General features: G+C 30.3%; 1 protein-coding gene and 1 non-coding gene across 2 annotated transcripts in view; one reads left to right on the forward strand and one right to left on the reverse strand.

Annotated features, from left to right (window-relative positions):
* Positions 1-221: 221 nt before the first annotated feature.
* LOC129940650 (facilitated trehalose transporter Tret1-2 homolog) overlaps positions 222-22,166 on the forward strand; it is a 42,756-nt gene continuing 20,811 nt past the window's right edge. Inside the window, exons 1-2 of the mRNA XM_056049040.1 lie at positions 222-721; positions 18,521-18,695. Of these exons, the coding sequence (XP_055905015.1) occupies positions 708-721; positions 18,521-18,695 (189 nt within the window). The 5' untranslated portion in view covers positions 222-707. The remainder of the gene's footprint in view (positions 722-18,520; positions 18,696-22,166) is intronic.
* Trnae-uuc (transfer RNA glutamic acid (anticodon UUC)) lies at positions 20,186-20,257 on the reverse strand. Its single transcript has one exon. It is a non-coding gene; the product is annotated as a tRNA-Glu (tRNA).

Here is a 22,166-nt window from a genome sequence, read left to right on the forward strand (position 1 = left end):
TCATGGAATCAGAACTGTTCTAGCTTACCACTTTAGCTTGTCAGTTAAAAAACATTTCATTTCCATTAAATTCGCAAATCATCACATCAAAAAACACTGAAATTCTTATTGCAATTCAAAGTACTCCAATAATGAAATCAAAACGACCAACGACGCGACGAGACTACGACAAACGATACTTTTTATACAGATAGTATAAATATCTGGAGAATATCCCATGATAAAGCAGTTTATGTCTTGAATTCGTTTCGGAAAGTCTGATGGTGAAACGAGCTCGTGTGTTGATCAATCTAAAAACCCCTTTAGTTCAGTGCGAAGTCGACTTAGTTCGTAATATACAAATAGTTACTCGTTGACAGCAGCCGGTGGCGGCAGTGTATCTATCAAATAAATGTGTGATTTTGATTACATTTAGTTTGGATTTTTGTGAACTATCAGAACCCCTAAAAGTTCCTTTTTATTTTTGTTTTAATTGATAAGAAAAGAATAATATTGTTCAATGTGTGATATGCTCCATTCAGTATAAATATTTAGTATAGTAATAAAGATCGCTCAGTATTTTAGCAAATCTCAGCAAACAAAAGTTGATTGCTGGTTAAATTTCATAATATCTCAAGTACCTACTAAAAGTTAAGATTAATAAAAGGTACATTGATACCATAAATTTGAAGTTCTAAATTTATATCCAACTCAACAATCAACCCAACATGACGAAAAACAGGTAAGTGACCCAAGTTCAGTTTAAAATTTAAAATTAATTTCCTTTTCGTTTTGGATTTTTGTTTGTTTGTTATAAACTTGAACACCTGATAAGATCAATATAAGGTATTGAAGCTTCATACCGAATTTCCGACTGACCCACAGCCCACAATTGGGTTAGCGAAATTTGTTTTGTTTTTTGTTTGTATGGCTTTGATTTTTGGCAGTGATTTCGTCACTTCAAGGAATTTGCTAAAATTGGTTTTCGGTAATAAAAACGTGTACCTATCCGTACTTGTAAAACTTTTGCAAAAGTAAACATCAGACACATTACACGACCGACTCACGATATCAAGCCACTTTCAATGTTTTGCTTATTGTTTAGTAAAATTTTGTTATCATGTCTGTAAATAGGGTTGCCAAAAGGAGCTACTCTACGACTTTTTACAGTTACAATTTGTTTGACATAACGTTAGTTAAGTTTATTTCACTAAACAATTAGTTATTTATAACACTCTTTAGAATGAATTGCAAAATTCAAATGAAACTTAACAATATTGTTGATGAATTTTTCAAGTTCTCTTACATCTTAAGCACCTTTAAAAAAGGTCTTTAAGTAACAAGTTTTATTTTTGGTTTAAAAAGTATTGAGTTTTTATAATTTTGTATTTACATAAATCTGGGTGGCAATCGGGCTGATAATGATTTAAGTTTGATAAATAATTAAGGGAAGAGTGTAGATAGTAAATTTATTGCGCTTTATTACCGAATAAAATTGTTTCCTTTTTATCTGTGTTTATTTTTTTTTGCCATTAGATAAATACAAAAATAAAACAAAAATTAATTCTGATTCTGATTCCATTTAAGTTTCATATTCACAGCTATGGCCAAAATAATAGTGACAAAAGTTAATTTGTTTTACTTCGTTGGCCAACAACGTTAATGGTAAATATTTGGTTAATGTTTTCTTAAACTTGTGATTATAGTTGTATTGGTTGTCTAGATTTTTGAATTCATTTGCTGCAGGCTTCGTATATGTCTTGACAAAGAATAAACAACTCTTGATTTATGGGGGCCATCTACCTTCGCGTTTTAAAAAAATCGATTTGTTTGCATCTTTCTAATTTAGACATAACTAAAAACATGCTCTGAGAAAGATTTGATCGAAAGCATGCTGGTTTTCGAGATATATCGAACTTCAAAGACGAGCCAACCTACCTATTTACATTGTAACATTTATCTTTAAACGTTTTCCCAAAAGTAGCGTTTTTCAAAACTGTTGACACGCTTTTGACGAAACTATAGAAGGTATCATAAATCTCTAATGCGTTACTTATTCACCAAACATGTTTTTTTTTTAAGTCGCTGCTGTTTGGTGAAATTTTCAAATATTCAAAAAAGCTGGTCCAGAACTTATCAACGTTCTAAAAATAAAGAACACATTTTATTAAAAAAAAATTACCCTTTTTTGTTTTTCATTAAAGTTCAAGAATTGACAAAACAAACAAAAATTTGTTTAAATATCATGTGTAGTGTTTTCGACGAATGATGTCAATTAATTATTATATTAAATTATTATACTTAGTATTAAGTTGAAAATCCTTATTTTTCATAGAACCAACTAGGTACTGACAATTTTCTGAATGATTTAAGCACCACATTTCAGAGACAATTATTCAAATATTCGTTTTGTTTCAAAGCTTAGATACAAACATACATTTTTTTATTTACTGCTCTACTGAAACCCTTATCTATGGGGCATGTCTTTCAAAGCCATTTGTCTTGGACATCTTTTGTTTTAGTTTTTTTTATTTGTATAACATTAAAAAGCAAACTCACAGATCTTCGATGTACACTCACGGTACTCTTTTAAAAAACACACTCACGGGAAGAATTTTTAAAGGTCTTAAAAGCTCCATTGATGGTTTTACAAACGTTACGTTCATCTGATTTTTGAATAACGGTGAGTTGTTGTAGTTTATTGACATATGCACCACCCTAAAAGGGTATTAAATATTGCATCTGGGATTGAAAAATACCAAAATAAACCATCTTCAACAAATTTAAAGAGCTATGCTTTTTCAGGTGGTAGAAACAACGGGTGGATGAAAGAAGATAGTTTTTTAAAATTGCAATGCGTTTACCCTAGTTAAGGTTTTGATCAATCTAGATGCCGAGATACTTAAAGTCTGCAACTTTTTCAATTTCAAAACAGCTACCACTGCATTGAACATTGGGATTGAATGATTGAGTATGGTGACCATTACATTCACCATAAAGTAACTTATGGAAAACGATTGGTATGTCCGGAGAGATACTACCTCTTAGGTTAACTTTGTTTTGCTGCTAACAATTAACTCATGTTTAGTAAACCAAATCTTAGCAAGTGAACATCATAGTTAATATCTTAAATAAGATTCAAAGGACTATTGCTGCAGTATGCATTTCCAAGGAAGTAAAAAAGGGAATTAATACAAATCAAAAATAAAATTGGGCCCAGGACGGATCCCTGTGGGACTCCCAGAAGACTAATTTAGAGGAACTTCTGCTGCACCCAACTTTAACATTGTGTGATCTAATTTTTAGATAAGGCTCCAGCCATTTCCATATGAATCCACGAAAAAAAAAAAAAAACAATTTTATACAGTTTATCCAAGATTTTGTTATGGTTCACCATGTCAAAGGCTTTCGTTATGTCTACGAAAAATCCAGCACACTTTTTCTTAGCATCTAAACCTTCTTGTAAAATGCAGCAAAATTATAGAAGAGCCTCCTCAGTAGAAAGCGCAGCTCTGAATCCAAATTGGAAAGGACTCAAAAAGTTTATTTTATTAAGGTAAGACAGTATTCTTGTTTTAATTACCATCTCAAACAATTTCGATATTGAAGACATGAAAATAAAATTTGTTTTGTGCTGCTTTAAACTTTGTTGCTTAAAGTACCACTTTTAACTAAAGAATGGACCATGAACATAATATCTAGGGGAGGTCGTATGAGTATAAAGCTTATACAGTTAAGTTGTATGAGTAAAGATTTCATCTAAGGAATTGGTAGTAGTTTAAAAATATTCAACAAAAAGCGGTTTGCTGTCAAAAACTACTAAAATATTTGTTGAAGGCTTTAAATAATTGTAATAAGATCTTTGTTGCGTTGCGAGAAAGAGCAAATATTCAAACCTTGAATAAGAGATCGCCAATTTGATATCAAGTTACTTTTCAATTCCTGAAACTCGTCATCAATTCCAACTTCCAAAGTTTTCACAGTTTATTTATTTTTGTCAAAATTCATTTCATTCAAACACTTTTAAGAAGTTAAAAAATTAAAAAAATCTACTTTTTCAAGTGAAGCCTTGGATGCTCTAGAACTGAGATTCAAGAATATAAATACCCCAAAACCGCAAAAGTGACACTATTGTTAGTGTAATGGCTAATTAAAAAGTTTCATATTCATTATTTATAAAGGTTTGAATCTTTCGAGATCTGAAGTGAAATTGCACAAACGTACAATTTGTGAGTGTCACACTAAAGTTTCTTCTCAACTTCTTTTTTTGGCTTTTTTTGTTTTTATTTACTTTTTAGAAAAATTGTGTATTCAAATACACCTATTTTCTTATATTCAAAAACCAAACATTTTTCTCTCTAAAATTTTTAAGTTTGTCTTGACTCCTTTAAGATCAAAATATTTTCAAAAGGTTCACGCAAAACAGTAGTTTTTTAAAATTTGTCTCCTAGCATCAGCTCCAAACTACAAATAAGTAGATTTATAACGGTATTAATAATAAACTCCAGAAAATTGGGTCCGAAAAAAATACTTAAAAAAAAACAAAAAATTCTTCATACCAGATTCTGTTTTATTTTCCTACGAAAAAAGATAACATTTTTCTGCAAATTTTCTCATTTTCAGGGATTTTTCATTCACATTTCCGTATCGTTCTTCGCATCTATAGTAATACTAACAAGAACAAAATATATTATTTTTAGAGAAAAGCTACGTTTCAACACAATTTTTAACATTTCTGCATAAAATGCACCAAAAAAAACCTCTAAACTGTTGTATTTAACTCTTAAATATTGCATATCTAGGAAACAGATGGAATCTCGGAATGCTTTCACATGTAGGGAGTTGTTCAAATTAAATGGTAAGAACATTATATTGCTGGTCAACAATTTTTTTAAATAATCTAATAATTAAAGTTGTCACTTTAGCCCTCTAAATATGTAAATGTAAGGTAAAGGTACCCATTATGTTATTTAAATTTTGCCAGCCTAGTTTAGAGAACATTAAAGAACATTTAAAGAAATAAGGTTTTCAAAAACTCGTATATATATTAAGTGTGTGATAACCTACACTCCCCCCCCCCTGATTAAAAGTCTCGATCTACCGTTGTTGACTTATGGATATATCTAAAATGAATTGAAGATGTTTCACAGCTGCACCAAAAACAATTTTGCACAGTTTAGGAATACTCAAGACATAATTTCGAAATTCCAGTATAAAAACTCTATAAAAAAGTGTTCCTCTTTTTGTCCAATTGAGTTCCAAATCTCTATAAACTTCTTGCGGTCATCTGTGTACTAATAAATTCTAAAGTAAAAAGTTTAACAATATATTAACCGCAAAATTTTCATATGATGCATTTGGTTAACTTAAATAAAAGAAAAATGTACTCAAAATTAAGAAATGCTTCAATTATTCTGGCCATAGCTGTACATAAAAGTTTGCATGTGGGTATTTTAACAGTTATTACTGGTTCTAAATTTGTTGCTGGCTACTTAAAGCAATTTGTTAAGAAGATTACACAAAACATCTATAAGCACTTAAAGTAACTACCTATTGATTTTTTTCTACTATACTTAGGTACTTTGACTTCAAAGCACTGATAGCCAAGTTAAATATTTAAATACTGAAATACCTAAGTAAAGTCATGGATAACTAGTTTTTTGCTACAGTAAAATAAATGGCGAAAAACAACTTTGTTTTCTCTTATGGTTTAACAGAGTTGAAACATCTACCAGCTGTTACTTATTTACAATGAAAAAAATAAAAGTTTCAATTAAAATGCGAAGAAGCCACGTGAGTTTATTGATATTTCAATGACAAGAGAAATAAGGAACAAAATATTCAAAATAATTTTTTACATTTTATACAAATTTTTGTGCATCTTTTGGGCCAAAAACAATAATGCCCATACATGTATTGATGGGAATATAAAATAGAGGCCATGTTAGATGTAGGCGTTAGGCTTGTTTAAGAAAACACCACCAACATACTTTAACTTTGCACATTATAATTATTACTCTCAAACTCGTTCTGCAACTGCGATCTCAATCTCAATATTGATAGTTTTATACACAGGGCGAATTTGAAAAAATCACTTTAAAGAGACCAAGCGAAAAAATGGAAACAAAATTAAATTTAAAAAGTGACCTGTTAAAGATCAAATTAAAAGAGAATTGTTACTTTTTTAAGAGAAAATAAAATTTTAAGAGTAAACATTATATTTTTGTATTCATTCAAAAAGATAGAAAAGATATGTATGCAATACCTTGCAGACATTTATGATGAAGCTAAAAATATTTAAGCGAATATAGAAATAAATCTTGGTGTTTGTTTTAAGTTCTAGGTTTGTTGTTTTATACTATTGGGATTAATAAAAATTATTTCCAATTCTATAGCTTTACAATGCTTGAAAAATTAAATTGGCTTATAAGGTCTAACGAATTTTTCTTTATTTGCGTTTAATAATTAAATAAACCATAATTACATACTATATTTACTGGTTATACAAATTATTTTTAAATCTTAAAAAAGATACTGACAAACAAATTATTTCGAATTTTCGAGACAAATACGCCCAAAAAACTACATCAATACTCTTGAAATTGTTGATTAACACACACACACTTTTTTTCCTATATTTTAAAGAATTTATACCAAAATTTTAAAAGCAGAATTGTTGAATACAAAAAAGTTTGTCTTAAAAATACCTATGTACATATTGAATAGTAAGAAATTTGAAAAAAAAATATTTGTATATTAAATTATGATATTAGTTTGGTATCCTACACATAGTCCAAAAAGTCTCCCTTCAGCAGAGATAGAAACAAGAATTTTGAAAATCAGAATTAAAATTTTCTAAATTTGGTAAAAAGGTGAAGGTGGAAACTAAATTTGTTTCAATGTTACCACTTTGGTTTTTACATTTATTCCTAGGTCTTTTTTTTCAAAAAAAAACACAAAATTTAGGCTGCTTTACGAAGACTACTTGGACTAAGTGTATGTATTAAAAAATGCAAAATACCATGTTTCTCAAGTGTAATATATTCAAAAATGTTGTCAATATTTTTTAATTTATCTTAAAAGTCTGGTACAGAAGTAATTCTTAATAATACTTAACAAATATTTGCTATGTCAAACAGGGGTTCCTCAAGGCTGTGTTTTAAGTCCTTTGTTATTTCCTTATTTATTAATGATGATCAAAATCCCATTTCAGGTGGTATTATGATAGGTTATGTTGATATAAAGGTTCATCTTTATGTTTCACTCTCCAGCTTCAAAGCAATAAGTAACAAAACTACTGTGATAGTTCGGATCTCAAAATAAATAGGTCGAAGTCTAAAATGTTGGTTTTCAATCATGCGACAGATCTATGGTCGCAACTGAACTCTTGGACAAGATAGAATCGGAGTTGTGGATGAATTTAAATACCTTGGTTATACACTTGCATGTAACTTAAATGTTCATGCAAATGCTAAAGAAAAAACGAAAGTTGTAAAATACGCCTTCAACAGCATGTGGTCTTATTTTTTTAGTTAAAACTTTTTTTGCATTTAGAAGAACTACAGAAAGACAATTGTTCAAAATAACATTTAAAGTACCTGAGAAGTGAGAACACCCCCAATTACGTGGTTGGTACTGAGTCTAGCTTACGTTATATTTTTCTAAAAAACTTTAAGGCAAATGCGTATTATATCAAAGTAATAAGCCGGGCATAAACCTTAAAAAATAATTTTGAAAACAAGTTTTGATAATGGTTCCGATCACAGTGCGAACCGAAAATATCGAAGAATTAAAAATGTCTTTATACGACTGCGTGTCTCGCATAAAAAAAGGCGTTATATCAAAATTGTATGGAATCATCAAGGAGTGTTAATCGACAATAAGGTCTTAAACTAGGTGAAAACAATTATTTTAGAAATAAATTTTCAGTTTTAGAAATGAGATTGATTTTTAAAGTCAGAACTAAAATACTAGAATTGAATTATAGACCGTATAGATCATTACAACTTTGACCAAAATGAAAACATCATACACTTTCTAGCTTTGTGTCCAGTCTTACAAGAACCCCGAATTCTCTATTTTTACGTAAATTTGTCTTTCTTTAATAGAAAGCATTATTATTTTGAATGATCATCGTTATAGAATACGTTTCTAAGTCACAACTCCTTTTGCACATTACAAAAAAACTCAACATATCTTATTACTTACTTTCTCATTGCATTTTATTATAAATTGTATTTTTATAACGGCATAAGGCATATTGCCATGTTTGGTAGTATTTCTTAAAATATGAATTGTGAAATACGAATTGAAAAATTAAGAAAGAATTGAATTGAATTAAAATGGAATATTTGCTATTAAATGATTAATGTTAAAATCTTTTTGGGTTCACTTTCAAAGTATTTAGAACCCTCAATTAGTTGTGTATAAAATGGTAAAAGAGAACTTGCAAAGTTTACCTACTTAATTTTATCCAATAACCATTTAATATAAAATATATGCTTTTATTGTATGAATGTTAAAATAAATTTGGTATCAAACCGTAGTTGATTTCTAACTTTAAAATTTTTTAAATCTCACTACATTTCACGGTATTTAAATGATAAGAAATGTAAGAAAAGTGAGTGGCTATAACGCCTCCTGAGTATACAATTATAGTTCCTAGATTTGTATTGTTGTGTACATACATACATATATCTGCTTTTAACCCATTAAATTTTATTATTTAACAGTACCTTGAAGTGGAAGTGGTGGGTATCTCGCCTCCTAAATCGATTACAGCAATTTTTTCGCCTTATTGCAATTATTACTGCAGAACTTCCAAAGACAAGTTTCCAAGATTTACGTGTATGTATGTTTCTGCATTACTTCATCAACGATTCATAAAACAACAGTAGATGAGTGTAGTATAGACATTAAAATGCGTAAAAGTTAGAAAGGGAAATAATTTTCTTTCCCTATAATCATGGGTTCTCATCACGTAAAGCTGTCGGTATCGTCACCAATACCATTGCTTCACGTAAGGATGAAAAACAAGGCAAGAGTACGATAACTCAGGCGACAAGCTATTATAACGGATTTTTTAAGAACAGTTAAAAACAAAAAAATTTACTATGGGAAGGGGGTATACCTCCCCTGGTTAAGGCGGGAGATGCAATTTAAAAAAATATTATTTTAAATTGAAAACAAAAATTAAAAAATAACTGTAATACTTACCATTATTTTACATTTTTTTAACTCTAGAACCCTAACCATAATTAGAGTGGATATTTCCTACCCTGGGTGCCACGGCACCCTGTTTTTTTAAATGTATTCAGTTTTAATAAGAGCAATAAATTCCAAAATAAAAACATTATTAGATAATCTTAAAGTTTTGAAAAATTACACTTTATACCATTGTATAGCACTTAGTTTAAAATATTACCAATATTTTTTAATTAATTATTTCCATTTAACGTACATATTTTTTTAAAATGCTGGTACTGCCAAAACGGGGGGAGAAAAATGCTTGTTTTTAACTGTTCTATAAAAATCCGTCCATTAAACTTTATCGCCTGAGTTATCGTACTCTCCCCAAAAACAACTATCGTCAAAACGATATGGTGTCGACGCTTGAGCTATTGCTTCAAGTAAATAAAATACGTATCATGTTTAGATATCACCTAAACAATACCGATTCAGCTATCGGTCTTGTTACTTAAGCTGTTTTATTTTTCAAAACAAAAATTAGTTCTAAAGTTTTCTCCACGCTGTTAGTCCTCTTTGGAAGTCCGTTAGATTTTAGTTCCGCAGCTAAATCTGCTCAAGTTTTGCATGGATCATGCTTCCTTTGTGAACTTTATGTAGTTTAAATACAACCAAAATCTGGAGTTGTGATGGTGTCTGAACTAAAGTATTTTTTGTTAAAAATATTTTATATTTTTCTAACATTTTCGACTGAACCAAAGAACGAGCAGTAACAAAAACACAATTTTTAATAAAACAAGTGTCAGAAATAAAAATACACATCATAGTACAGTACAATGTGAGGTCTGTTTTCTGACAAATATTCACATATTCCTACCAAAGCTCAATAAAAAACAAAACAATTTCATCAAACTCGATGAAAATTATAATTTGTGAAAGAGGTTCGTTTATTCAGCGTTTGTCAATATAATTCAGCAAGAACGATCGACAATACAAAAGCAGTAGTGCTACGTGAAGCAAACTTCTGACAGTATCGTTTTCGGCTACGCTTAGACTATTGTCGTCAGAACAGGTACGTAATGATAGCCCTGGTTTTTCAGGATGTGTGATCTACGTGTGATCTATTACATCTCATTCTATACCAAAAATGACATATTATAAGATAAGGGTAAATTTACACTTTTCTACACTTTAAATTTGTTTTATAATAAATTAAATCAAAATGAACATTTTATCATTATTTTTGTTTAGGGTTTTTAGTTATCACTTATTTATTAGTTGTTAACTTATTTTTTTAGAAAGTCATTTTGCACATCTAGAAACAAAACTCAATTTATTTGAAAGCCATATCTCTAACCGTTTTTGAGATATGATCTACGAAAGAAGATATCCCGTACTTACTCACGCAAAAAATAACATCCGTACACATAATGTTTTAGACAAAAAGAAAGCCTTTCAATAATATAAAATAATTTCCAATAAAAAATTTGATTAAATTATTAAAATTCCCAACCAGAAATATCGCGAATTAATTTACAAAACAGTTTTAAAATTTGTGAGCCGGTTTTAAAGAGCGACTCATCTTTGAATTGTTTGATTTGTTTTTTAACCAATTAATTGGTCCAAATAATTTCCAGTTACACAAATGAAAATAGCGTTTTCTAAATTTTGAAATGGCATCTTCCTGTCAACAAAAACCTAAAACAATAATTATGATATTTTGTTTCTTTTAAGAACATCAACTTAGGGTGTAGTTGAACCATATTCTAATTATTTTTAATTTGATAGACTAAAAAATATAAATAAACGAGCTCTTATCGTTGTCGGATGTTTTGAGTTTGAGTCATAAGCTCATGTTTTTTTGTTTTTCATTTTTATTAATTTAATTAATATGTAACCAGGGAGGGGTTTGCTAGAAAAGAATTGTACAAACTATTGAACAATTTTCTCAAAAATCCAGTTGAAGAATCTTTTATTTAGTAATTTTGTACAGAATTCAATTTAGTTTTCTTTTTTGTTATTTGTGATATTTTCAATTTAATAATATTCACGTGTTTTATTTGTGTTTTGACTGCTTTTTGTCTTTGTCTTTATTTTGTTCTGAATTTATAATTACATAAGTTTAGCTGTGGAATACATTTTGATTGCTCATCGCGTGTTTATTAAGTATGAAATATGCATTATCACTTTCAGACACTTATTAATATTTCACTTGCTTTATTAAACACCATATATGAATATTGTATTATGAATTTTTTTCAATTAAGTATATTTTGTCCATTTTTTTTTAGTAATTGGTGTTTCATTTAAAAAATATTTCTTAGAAATTTTTATATTTTGTAATATAATTAAGACAGGTTTTGTAAAAAGTTTATCAAAATAAAACCGTTCATAATGAGAGATGAAAATTAATAACTCTGATAATTTGTGTTCTAGTTTTTGAAATTAAAAACAAACGTCAACACAAATTACAATTCATATGACTTGAAAGTTTTATTAGCTTTGTATGACCTTGATCAGATCTCTTATCTACACAAAAAGCAACAAATTTAAAGGCATTAGCGACCCTAATAAGAAAATATAAATGTAGATACTCATCTCACGATGACGTTTTAATAAAGCTGTAATTAAGCTTGTTCATGTCAATAATGCTATTAAATTGGGATTGAAATTAAATAACTGTTACTAAGAGTGTTTTAAAAACTCGCTGAAAAAATCCATTTCACAGGTGACAAGTTATTTGGAAAATTCCTTCTCTTATAATAAATGACGTATAATAAGCATTTTTTTTAAAAGCTTTCTGAATTTGAGCAATTTGCTTTCACGAATTGACATTTGTAATTTTTGAACACAAATGTATTTATTGATTTTATTTATTTCAATAATCAAATAAGTTTTTTTATAAATAAATCAAATAATAAACTAATTATTGATTAAAAAATGTAACTTCTTTGCAAGGATCAACCAACTTTCATCATTCCAATTGCTTTCAGATTAGTTTTATTTTTACTATTTACTATTTTTTTCACTTCTACCTTCTGCACTTAAGGGACTATTTGTACTGTCTATACACTTTTTTTAAAACATAATAGTTCAATTTAAATTTGTTAATTTCCCTCATTTTTTTCTGACCATTCAATCAATCAAAATTCATTATTTGGAAAATTTTGAATTTATAAAATTAATACCTAACTCAATAGTGGATCCGAGGGGGCGGGGGTTCGTAAGGGTCATGACTATGGACATGGGACATTATTTTTTCAATTTTCGTAGAAATTCCATTGAATTCTTTTGTATGTATAAAAATAAAATTTTTTATTTTACTGCTTAAAACTTTGTCGCTAAAAGTATTACTTTTAACTGAAGACTGGACCAAAACCATAATATGAATCGGAAATGTAGCCCTACTCCAATCGCGTAGCACAAATTCATCTACTATTGACCAATGGTCGATCCAGGGGGGTCATATGAGACTTGATTAAAGATTTGTTACTAATTTAACTATATACATGAAAAGCGGTTTGATGTTAAAAACAACAACAAATTGTGAGTGCCGCACTAAAGTTTCTTCTAAATTTATGTGTTTACCTTTTTTTTAATTTTTGTTGACTCCTTTAAGATCAAAATATTTTCATGCAAAAAATTCATTTTTTAGAATATCCGTTTTTTGTTTGGCATTCCATAAATAGTATAGTAAAAAATTCTCAAAAAAACGCATCGGCAGTAGCCAGATTTTTGTATTTAAAAATTGGTACAACTGAAAGAAGATCTTTTAGAATAATAATAAAAAAACACACAATTAGAAGAAAACTTTGCGAAAATCAAAAGTTAGAATTAACTTTTCAAAAAAAATACCTAAAACTAATAAAATGAACAATTTTCAAGAAAGAAATGGTAAGAAAACATCTGGAAATTAAGGTTTTCTTAAAAAAACTTCATTTAACAATTGCTTCAATTAGGGGGCTTGTTCGTAGACTACTACATTAACATGTGATGTTGAAGAGAGCTTGAAGCTCGCCTCAATTCTTAATATACCATAATAGAATTAAAAAAACTTGATTTGATTCGATTCCCGTCAGGGGTCGGAGTCTAGTCAAAATTTGAAAAACTTATGTGTAAGAGTTGTTTTACAGATATTGCATTATGGTCTGTTTATTTGCATTTTTGTGTGCACAAAATATAGTTTTGTTTTATCAAATAAAAAAAGTCAAACTATCTCCCTTGCACTTTATAAGAAACATCGAAACACCATTTGCATTTTAGAAAGTGCTGTCAAACTTAATCATTTTTAAATCTTTTTGTGCGGTAGAAACACCAAATAGATTTATTTAATCTAAACTGAGATAAACCTTTGGTGGAAACATAACAAGACTTAATTATCTTTTTTAGTGTTTTCTCTTGCAAAATAAGCCCAGTAACAGATAGATTTTTTCTCCCAATAGAAAACACATAATTCCAAATGCACAAAATACTCAACGAACACAGCCATCGAGATACTAAATATTAATTGTACCAACATTTGAGAACGAAATCACATAAGATCACATTCGAGACTCTTATAAATGTCAAAAACCCACCCGAAATAAGATTCTACCATTGAATAATATCAAATTTGTAATTATTCAATGATTCTACTTTAGCTTTTATTCATACTGCGGATATTGTTTTTGTTATTCGTGTAAAATCTTACTTTACTTTTGATAGATTTTCCAACAAAAGACGGGTGTGTCTTCTTGCATCAGTTCCATTCTACAATTAAGCAGACTGATAACGATTAGTAATAGAATCCCGAAAACTGAGTTCAAAGAAATACGTCAAACAAAAGATAGAAGATTCTTAATATCATAATCTGTTTTATTTTCCTACAAAAAAAAAACACATTTTCTAGGCAAACTCATTTTCTGGATTTTGCATCTATATTTTTGTATCGTTCTTCGCACCTATAGAATTGCCAACAAGAACAGAATAAATTATATTTGAAAAAAAGCTATATGCAAGGTTTAAAACAACTTCTAACATTTCTGCGCAAAATGCACGAAAATCCATCTAAACTATTGTAATTTGGGTCTTAAATGTGGCGGATTTCAAAAACTGTTGAAACCTTGGAATGGTTTCATATTTAGCAGGGGGAATGCAGGTAGGAGTTTTGGGGTCCGAAATATCAGAATTGTTCAAAAGAAAAAAAAAATAGAAATTGTACAAAATTAATTTCCAACTCAAATTCTCAAACGAAAATTTTTAATAAATTTGCTACGGTGATAGAAATTGTGCTCAAAACGATTTAACGGCCGTTTATGACACATCTAAATATCAAAACACCCAAAAATTGTTCCTTTAAATTAAAAATAAATCTTTTAACTCAACTTTCTTTACTTCTTGAATCGTGACACAAGAATATTTTAAAACAAAAACAGCAACCCTGCTTGCCTTTGTCGCATTTTTTTCCCTATTTTTTAAGGACAAGGATCAAACTAATAACGTAATTTACGTGATGTCTCCTAAATTCAATATTTTTAAACATTTGAATGCGTTTCTGCATTTAAATATACCTTAATGTAAGAAACAAAACAATATGGGGCATGTTCATATTCAGATTTTAAACCCGAGTCTATTTGAACTGGAGTCTAAATTCAACATATGGGTTAAACACAGCTGCTATTCATAAAGAATTTGCCAGTTCTGTTTAGTTAGAAACAGGTTTAAGGCATATTCTACTACAATTTTGAAAAATTTTCACTTAAACCTTTACAAAATGGATTTTAGAGGGTAACAAAATTAATTGCGTTAGCCGGAGAGCCAACATCTATGAAACCCTTTAAACTATTTTGTTAGCTGTAAGTTAAGCAATTTTATGAAGTCGGGCTGTTGGTTAAATGACTTAGAAGCACGCAGATATTAGCAAACATTTCATTGAATTTCTATTTATTAAATTTAGAAGATCAATCATAAACTTAACAATTTTTTTTTCTCGAATCGATACCTTTCATAAAAATCGTCATCTATGTATTTCAAAGGTCTCCAATCGGATTAAGTAGAGCTTTCATTTTTTATTAGTTGGTATTATTCCAACACCAAGCAAATATTCAAGTCAAACTATTGATATACGCAAAAGTCTTTTGACATTTTAATATTTGATATTAAATTTTCAAATAAAATGACTCTTAACTTAATTTACTCAGTTTGTTTATTTTTGACGTTTAATAGATTTTGAATCAACTTAAACATAGCTTTCGACGTGTTTATTTTTGACTTCAGATTATCGTTTTAAAATGGGGAATATTCATAGATGTTTGCTTAACTCTTGCTAAATTGTTATTAATCAATGCCAGAGTTTAGGCTATTCATAAATAAATTTAAACCTAAGTTTAGGGCTTTATCTGTGTTTTAACTATAAACATAACAATTGATGTGTTTAAGTTGTTATTATCACAGCAAATGTCTTATTTGATTTTTGTTTATCAAATAAAAATGTCGATTGATACCGCAATTGAAGAAAATATGGATTTCTTAAAGGAGTTTAAGTTATTTGGTGTACTGCAAAAGAAAAAGAAAACACGATTCAATTCATTTGAATTAAGCAATAAGAATTTTTATTAATGATATCGTTTAAATAAAGAAACAGTAACATTTTGTTAATATTATTATTGTATTATACATGTAGGGTTTTGTCTAGGGATAATTTTCGGAACTTAAGTAAATAGGCGACACCAAAGTTACTTTTTGTTTAAAGTTTATTGATAAGTATTGAGTTTATAATTATAATTAAAATAAATGGAAATGATGCGTAACGCCCGGCCAGCTAAACTCTCTGCACACAAGGACAACGTATGACTGAATAACTATTCAATCTGGGTATGGAAAATAAATGAAAGGGGACTCTCGTTCTCTTTTTTTATGTCAGTCCGTTTGTTAAGTGGTCGGTTCTGTCTTGTTCGGCTGTTGGAGTAGGGTGATGTGTCGAGGTTTGGCCAATCCCACATACATTCAATTTGAGGAATAACAGCACAAAACAACGAGTTTAAAAATATAACAGTATTTTTTTTGCTTTGACCTGCCATTTGCAGTATAATTGTAGTAGAATACAACCTTTAACTGGCGTTTTGCTAAACACATCAGAAAAATTGACTATGAATAAGAGCTGTGTTTATTTAATTAATTTATAGATCAAGAAATCGCGACTTTAGTAATTCTCTATGAATACACTCTAATGGCTTTACATTGTCTATTAATAACATAAACTGAAGTTTAATTTAGCAAAGACCATATCAGAACTTATCAAGGAACTATGAATATGACCCTATGACTTCGGTCAAAGGATCGGAACGCATCCAAAATCATTACTTCTATTATTTTCATGGTGAGTTTAAGAAAAACGTGTTTGACAAAGATATATAGTGAGTCGTCCAAATTAACATGTTGCTGGACAACAGTATTCTAAAATAATCTTATAATTAAGTTCATCACTTAAGCTCTTGAAATATATGAATGCTAGGTTAAGATACAAATTATGTAATTTATACTTCGTCAGCCTCCTTACTGTTCAGTAAGATTAAAGAACATTTTTAAACGGTGCTCAAAAACTCATCTTTGCGTTTAGTGTGTACCGCTCCCCCACCCCCCTGTTTAAAATCTTGATCCGCCCTTGGCCTTACTTGTTTTTTTAAGTGTTCCCCATTACAAATCATTAAGTTTCTCTAAATACATCCATTCGAGTCAATTACGACCTTCCATTAGTATTAAAAGATGTTAAGTATTATAGCGTCGAGTAGAATTTCTAAACAATGTATTCTCTTCATTTTAAATTATGCTTTTCAACTGTGAAATAGTTTTTTCTTTGGGTTAAGATTTTAATGACTTAACTAAACACAAAAATGTCGAAAATTGTTAAATCCTTTCGACTATTTTTTCTTTTCATTCAATTCTGCTGGAATTGATACACATAACATCGGATTTTTGAGCCTTACGCATATGCTTTGTAATGGCAGTTACATACATACATACAGTGGTGGACAAGAATTTAGCACACTTGTTAAAGAAATTAAAAACCATTTAATTTTCCATTTGTTTTCTTATTATGAAATTAGTTTTATTTTATGTACATTACATATACATAGCACTTTATGTTTTCATAGTACTTCATCAAATATGTTTACCATCTGTAAGAAGAAAAAAGTATGGAAAGTAGAAACATCAATTTTTCGCCTGGACATGAATTTAGCACTTTCAACAGTTTCTTGATAAAATTTTACTTATCGTTATCAATTCTAAGTTTTTCTTAGTATATGGTAGGTAACCTTTTATTTTGCAGTACAGAAGCAATTCTTCTTGGCAAACTTTCAACCAAAGCCTCACATCGTGACTTTGGAATTGCATACCAAGTATTTTGAATCTCCTGCCACAATTGTGTTAAATTCAACATCATTCCAGAAATTCTCGATCGGGTTAAGATCGGGTGATTGTGCTGGCCACTTCAAAACGTCAATTTTATTCACCTCTAAGGCACACTTCTGCGTCTTCTGCGTTGGATATCATATGATCCAACAGAATATCTCTGTACACGTTATGGTCCTTTTTGGTGTCAATTTTTACGATGGGGCCAACCCCGCCGGCCGTGCCATGAAAAAGCAGCCCAGACCATAACGTTGCCACCACCGTCTTTCACCGTCTTAATGATGTATCTTGGATCATATTCCCTGTTTTTTGGACGCCAAACATATTTTTTCCCATCCGATCCAAACCGGCAGAAATTGGATTCATCGCTCCAGAATACGTTTTCCCAAAAACTAATTGGTTTGTCTAGGTGAGCTTTGGCAAACTGTTCGTTGAAAGTTCGCTTCTAATTTCACTGGAGGTCTTAAACGGATCCTTGGTCGATAAACTATAAATAATCCCATCTTCATTTGTCTTTGTCTTTCTGGCTCGGGGGTTTTGTTTAACGTTTTCAATCACTCCAAACTTTTTGAAATGAGGAAAGGCATTATTAATCAGCTTCCTGGAGCATTCTAACAACTTAGAAATGTGTGTTACCGTCCCGACCTTTTTACTCCATTTTCAAAATCAGACTTCTTTTTTCCTTTGAGCACCATTTTAATTTTGCCATGACTAATTCATTTTCTTTTTTTATTTTTCTTTATAATATAGTCATAGTAACAACATAAAAATGAACCGTTACTTGCAAGTAATAAAGAATTGAAAGTACAAAAATTCGTGTCCACCACTGTACATATGCATGAACAGCAAAAAATTGTGAAATGAATATCAAATTTTTGTAATTCAATATCAGTATCAAAATTCACTTTAAGTGTTTAAAGATAAATATCCAAAAACAACTTAATTTTTTTATTAAATATTATAGGGCCGACGAGGAGCATGACAAATTCGTTGCTAATAAAAATCTACAATATGTGATTGTACCTGCTTCGGAAAAAGCACTTCTACCGTCGTCAAACAGAGAATCTCATACAAAAATTACAAATGCAACAGACATACCCCACCAAAAAACATCAAGTAAACGAGGAATATTTCATCAGGTGAGTTTATTAGACTGATTTATTTTTGTTTTTATTGATACAATAAAAATGACACATATTATGTTCATTTGGTCACTCTTGCAACAGGCACACTTAAATCGAGGAGATAATATAATTTACCCTACCTGAATGAATCTTCTCAGGTCAATCTCAAAGAGCACTCTTTTTATCGTTCAATGTCTTCGACGTCAAATAAAGTTAACATTTATTTGCACAACACAATAAAATCATATATATTTCTTTATTTGTTAACGGGGATGAGATATAAACGGTGATTTTTTAAGAGCTTGAGAACTTAAAAAAAAAAAAAAAAACGCATACAATTTGCAAAATCTCATCGATTCTTTATTTGAAACGTTAGATTGGTCCATGACATTTACTTTTTGAAGATAATTTCATTTAAATGTTGACCGCGGCTGCGTCTTAGGTGGTCCATTCGGAAAGTCCAATTTTGGGTAACTTTTTCGAGCATTTCGGCCGGAATAGCCCGAATTTCTTCGGAAATGTTGTCTTCCAAAGCTGGAATAGTTGCTGGCTTATTTGTGTAGACTTTAGACTTGACGTAGCCCCACAAAAAATAGTCTAAAGGCGGCAAATCGCATGATCTTGGTGTCCAACTTACCGGTCCATTCCTTGAGATGAATTGTTCTCCGAAGTTTTCCCTCAAAATGGCCATAGAATCGCGAGCTGTGTGGCATGTAGCGCCATCTTGTTGAAACCACATGTCAACCAAGTTCAGTTCTTCCATTTTTGGCAACAAAAAGTTTGTCGCCATTCACCGTAACGTTGCGTCCAACAGCATCTTTGAAAAAATACGGTCCAATGATTCCACCAGCGTACAAACCGCACCAATCAGTGCATTTTTCGGGATGCATGGGCAGTTCTTGAACGGCTTCTGGTTGCTCTTCACTCCAAATGCGGCAATTTTGCTTATTTACGTAGCCATTCAACCAGAAATGAGCCTCATCGCTGAACAAAATTTGTCGATAAAAAGCGGATTTTCTGCCAACTTTTCTAGGGCTCATTCACTGAAAATTCGACGTTGTGGCAGATCGTTCGGCTTCAGTTCTTGCACGAGCTGTATTTTATACGGTTTTACACCAAGATCTTTGCGTAAAATCTTCCATGTGGTCGAATAACACAAACCCAATTGCTGCGAACGGCGACAAATCGACATTTCACGGTCTTCAGCAACACTCTGAGAAACAGACGCAATATTCTCTTCTATACGCACTGTACGCATTGGACGTAAAGCGCGAAACACATTTCGAACCGAACACTGATTTTGGTAATAAAATTCAATGATTTGCAAGCGTTGCTCGTTAGTAAGTCTATTCATGATGAAATGTCAAAGCATACTGAGCATCTTTCTCTTTGACACCATGTCTGAAATCCCGCGTGATATGCCAAATACTAATGCATGAAAATCCTAACCTCAAAAAAATCACCCTTTATAAAAATTAATAAAAATTAACAAAAATAAAAAAAACTTCCCATACCGGGAATCGAACCCGGGCCTTCTGGGTGAAAGCCAGATATCCTAGCCACTAGACCATATGGGATATAACAATTGGGTGTCATAATACAAAAATAACCTCTTAGTTCTTACAACAAACTATTTTGACATACCGTAAATACAATCTACGAAAATTACACAAAATGTTCTTAAAACACAAAGTAATTAACATTTATGAATAATTATTGAAATATAACAACTGAATAGTCTATAGCGTAATGATTTGAGCACTTTCTCTGTTTGCATTGTTTTGTTTAGCGCTGGTTTCATAAGGGAACAAAGGATAACTGTGGCGTATACTTACTTTTTCAAGTTTTCTGAGGGCTCATGCGTTTTTCGGAATTTCTATACTTTTTATTAATAAATATCACTGACTATTATTCTCAATCATAATGATCAATGTGACGATCGGTTAAAATAGACTGATTGCAAACTTCGAGTCCGGCTTTAAGAAATGTGTCGAAGTTTTGAGTAGCAGAAAATCATGAATAATTTTGAAATATCTTAATAATTAAAATTCGAAAACGAAGTACTAAAAAGTTTTTCCCGGCCATAATCTTTTGGGAAATAATGTTCTAGGTCTAGGGGAACATTTAAAAAGAAGAAAAGAAACCGTTTTTAAAAATTCTAAGCCGACCTAAAGCACTAATGAAGAAAAAGAGAAATAAGCTCTCATGACTAAAAATAGCATCCAAACACATGATTAATTATAATTTGTTATAAAATTGTCCTGCACTGACCCCAATATTTTACTTTAAGGTGATTTTAGCTTACCACAAATTGACTGGATTCCATTTGAAGATGAATCCTGTCCTTAAGCCTCTCTCTCTTCTTCACTTGCAGATTGCAATGTACCAATTTCATTTTCGATGTCATTTTGTCTGATAATTCAGGGTCTATTATTTCAGCTTTATCTTCTTCTTCAACTTCATTTTCAACGTCATTAGTTCTCTTTCTCTTTATTAACTTCCCATAGATAGTTACTGTAATCGATCCGAATTGTCGAATTGAAAATTTTGACATTTCTCGACATTTCAAGGTCCCTAGAGAGATGTCTGTGCGTGAGCTCAAGAACCAGTAAAAATATCGACTTCAAATAAATTTTGTTATGCAGATAATAATGCAGTTAGATGCAATGCTTCCAATTATAAATTAAGTAGAAGACGTTAAATATAAACATAGCATTTACCTCAATTAATTAATATTAATAAGTACCTACTAAGGCAAAATATAATAATCAGCTAATTATATTATACAAGTTGTGATACAAGGTGATAAAAAGAAATGAGTTTTTTTTTAATTAATTTACTATAGATAATAAGGTTTCAATTTGTACGTGATCGTAACTAAACAGCCATTACCTTACACTTTGTAGGAAAATGGACAAAACTCTAAGAGTTCTTATTGAGAAAGTCATTAAAAACTGAAGGTGCTATTATTGTGAAGAATCTGCGAAAGTAAATTTTATTATAAGAGATACTAAATTCATATAATTCACTCTGAAATTCTATCGAGGATTATTTCTTTTTGATAGATACTCACTTCTAATAAAAAAAAAAAACACCCTCAAGACTTTGAAATAGTATAGACGTCTTAAAGGAAGAACTTTTAACTCCTGAAATAAATTTAAACTATTATGAAAGCGATTTTTTTAACAAATAATAATTTTATTTTTATAAGACCCTCCCCAACAAGTTACTCCATACTGAATTTTAGAGTGAACAATGCCAAAGTAGATCATAACAAGTATTTTTCTCGAGCAGTATAAACCAAGTGTATAAAACTGTCTAAAACTGTTCGGACCAATTAATTTTGCTATCAAGTATGACACCAAGGTATTTAAAGGTATTCACAAATTCTACCTGAAAGCAATGAGTTGAACAGGGCTCCCTAGAGACAAAACACTGAATTTAAATTTTTGGCAATCTGAGGAATGATAAAATATATCGGAATCA

This window comes from Eupeodes corollae, chromosome 1 (assembly GCF_945859685.1).
Source record: "Eupeodes corollae chromosome 1, idEupCoro1.1, whole genome shotgun sequence".
NCBI classification, from domain to species: domain Eukaryota; kingdom Metazoa; phylum Arthropoda; class Insecta; order Diptera; family Syrphidae; genus Eupeodes; species Eupeodes corollae.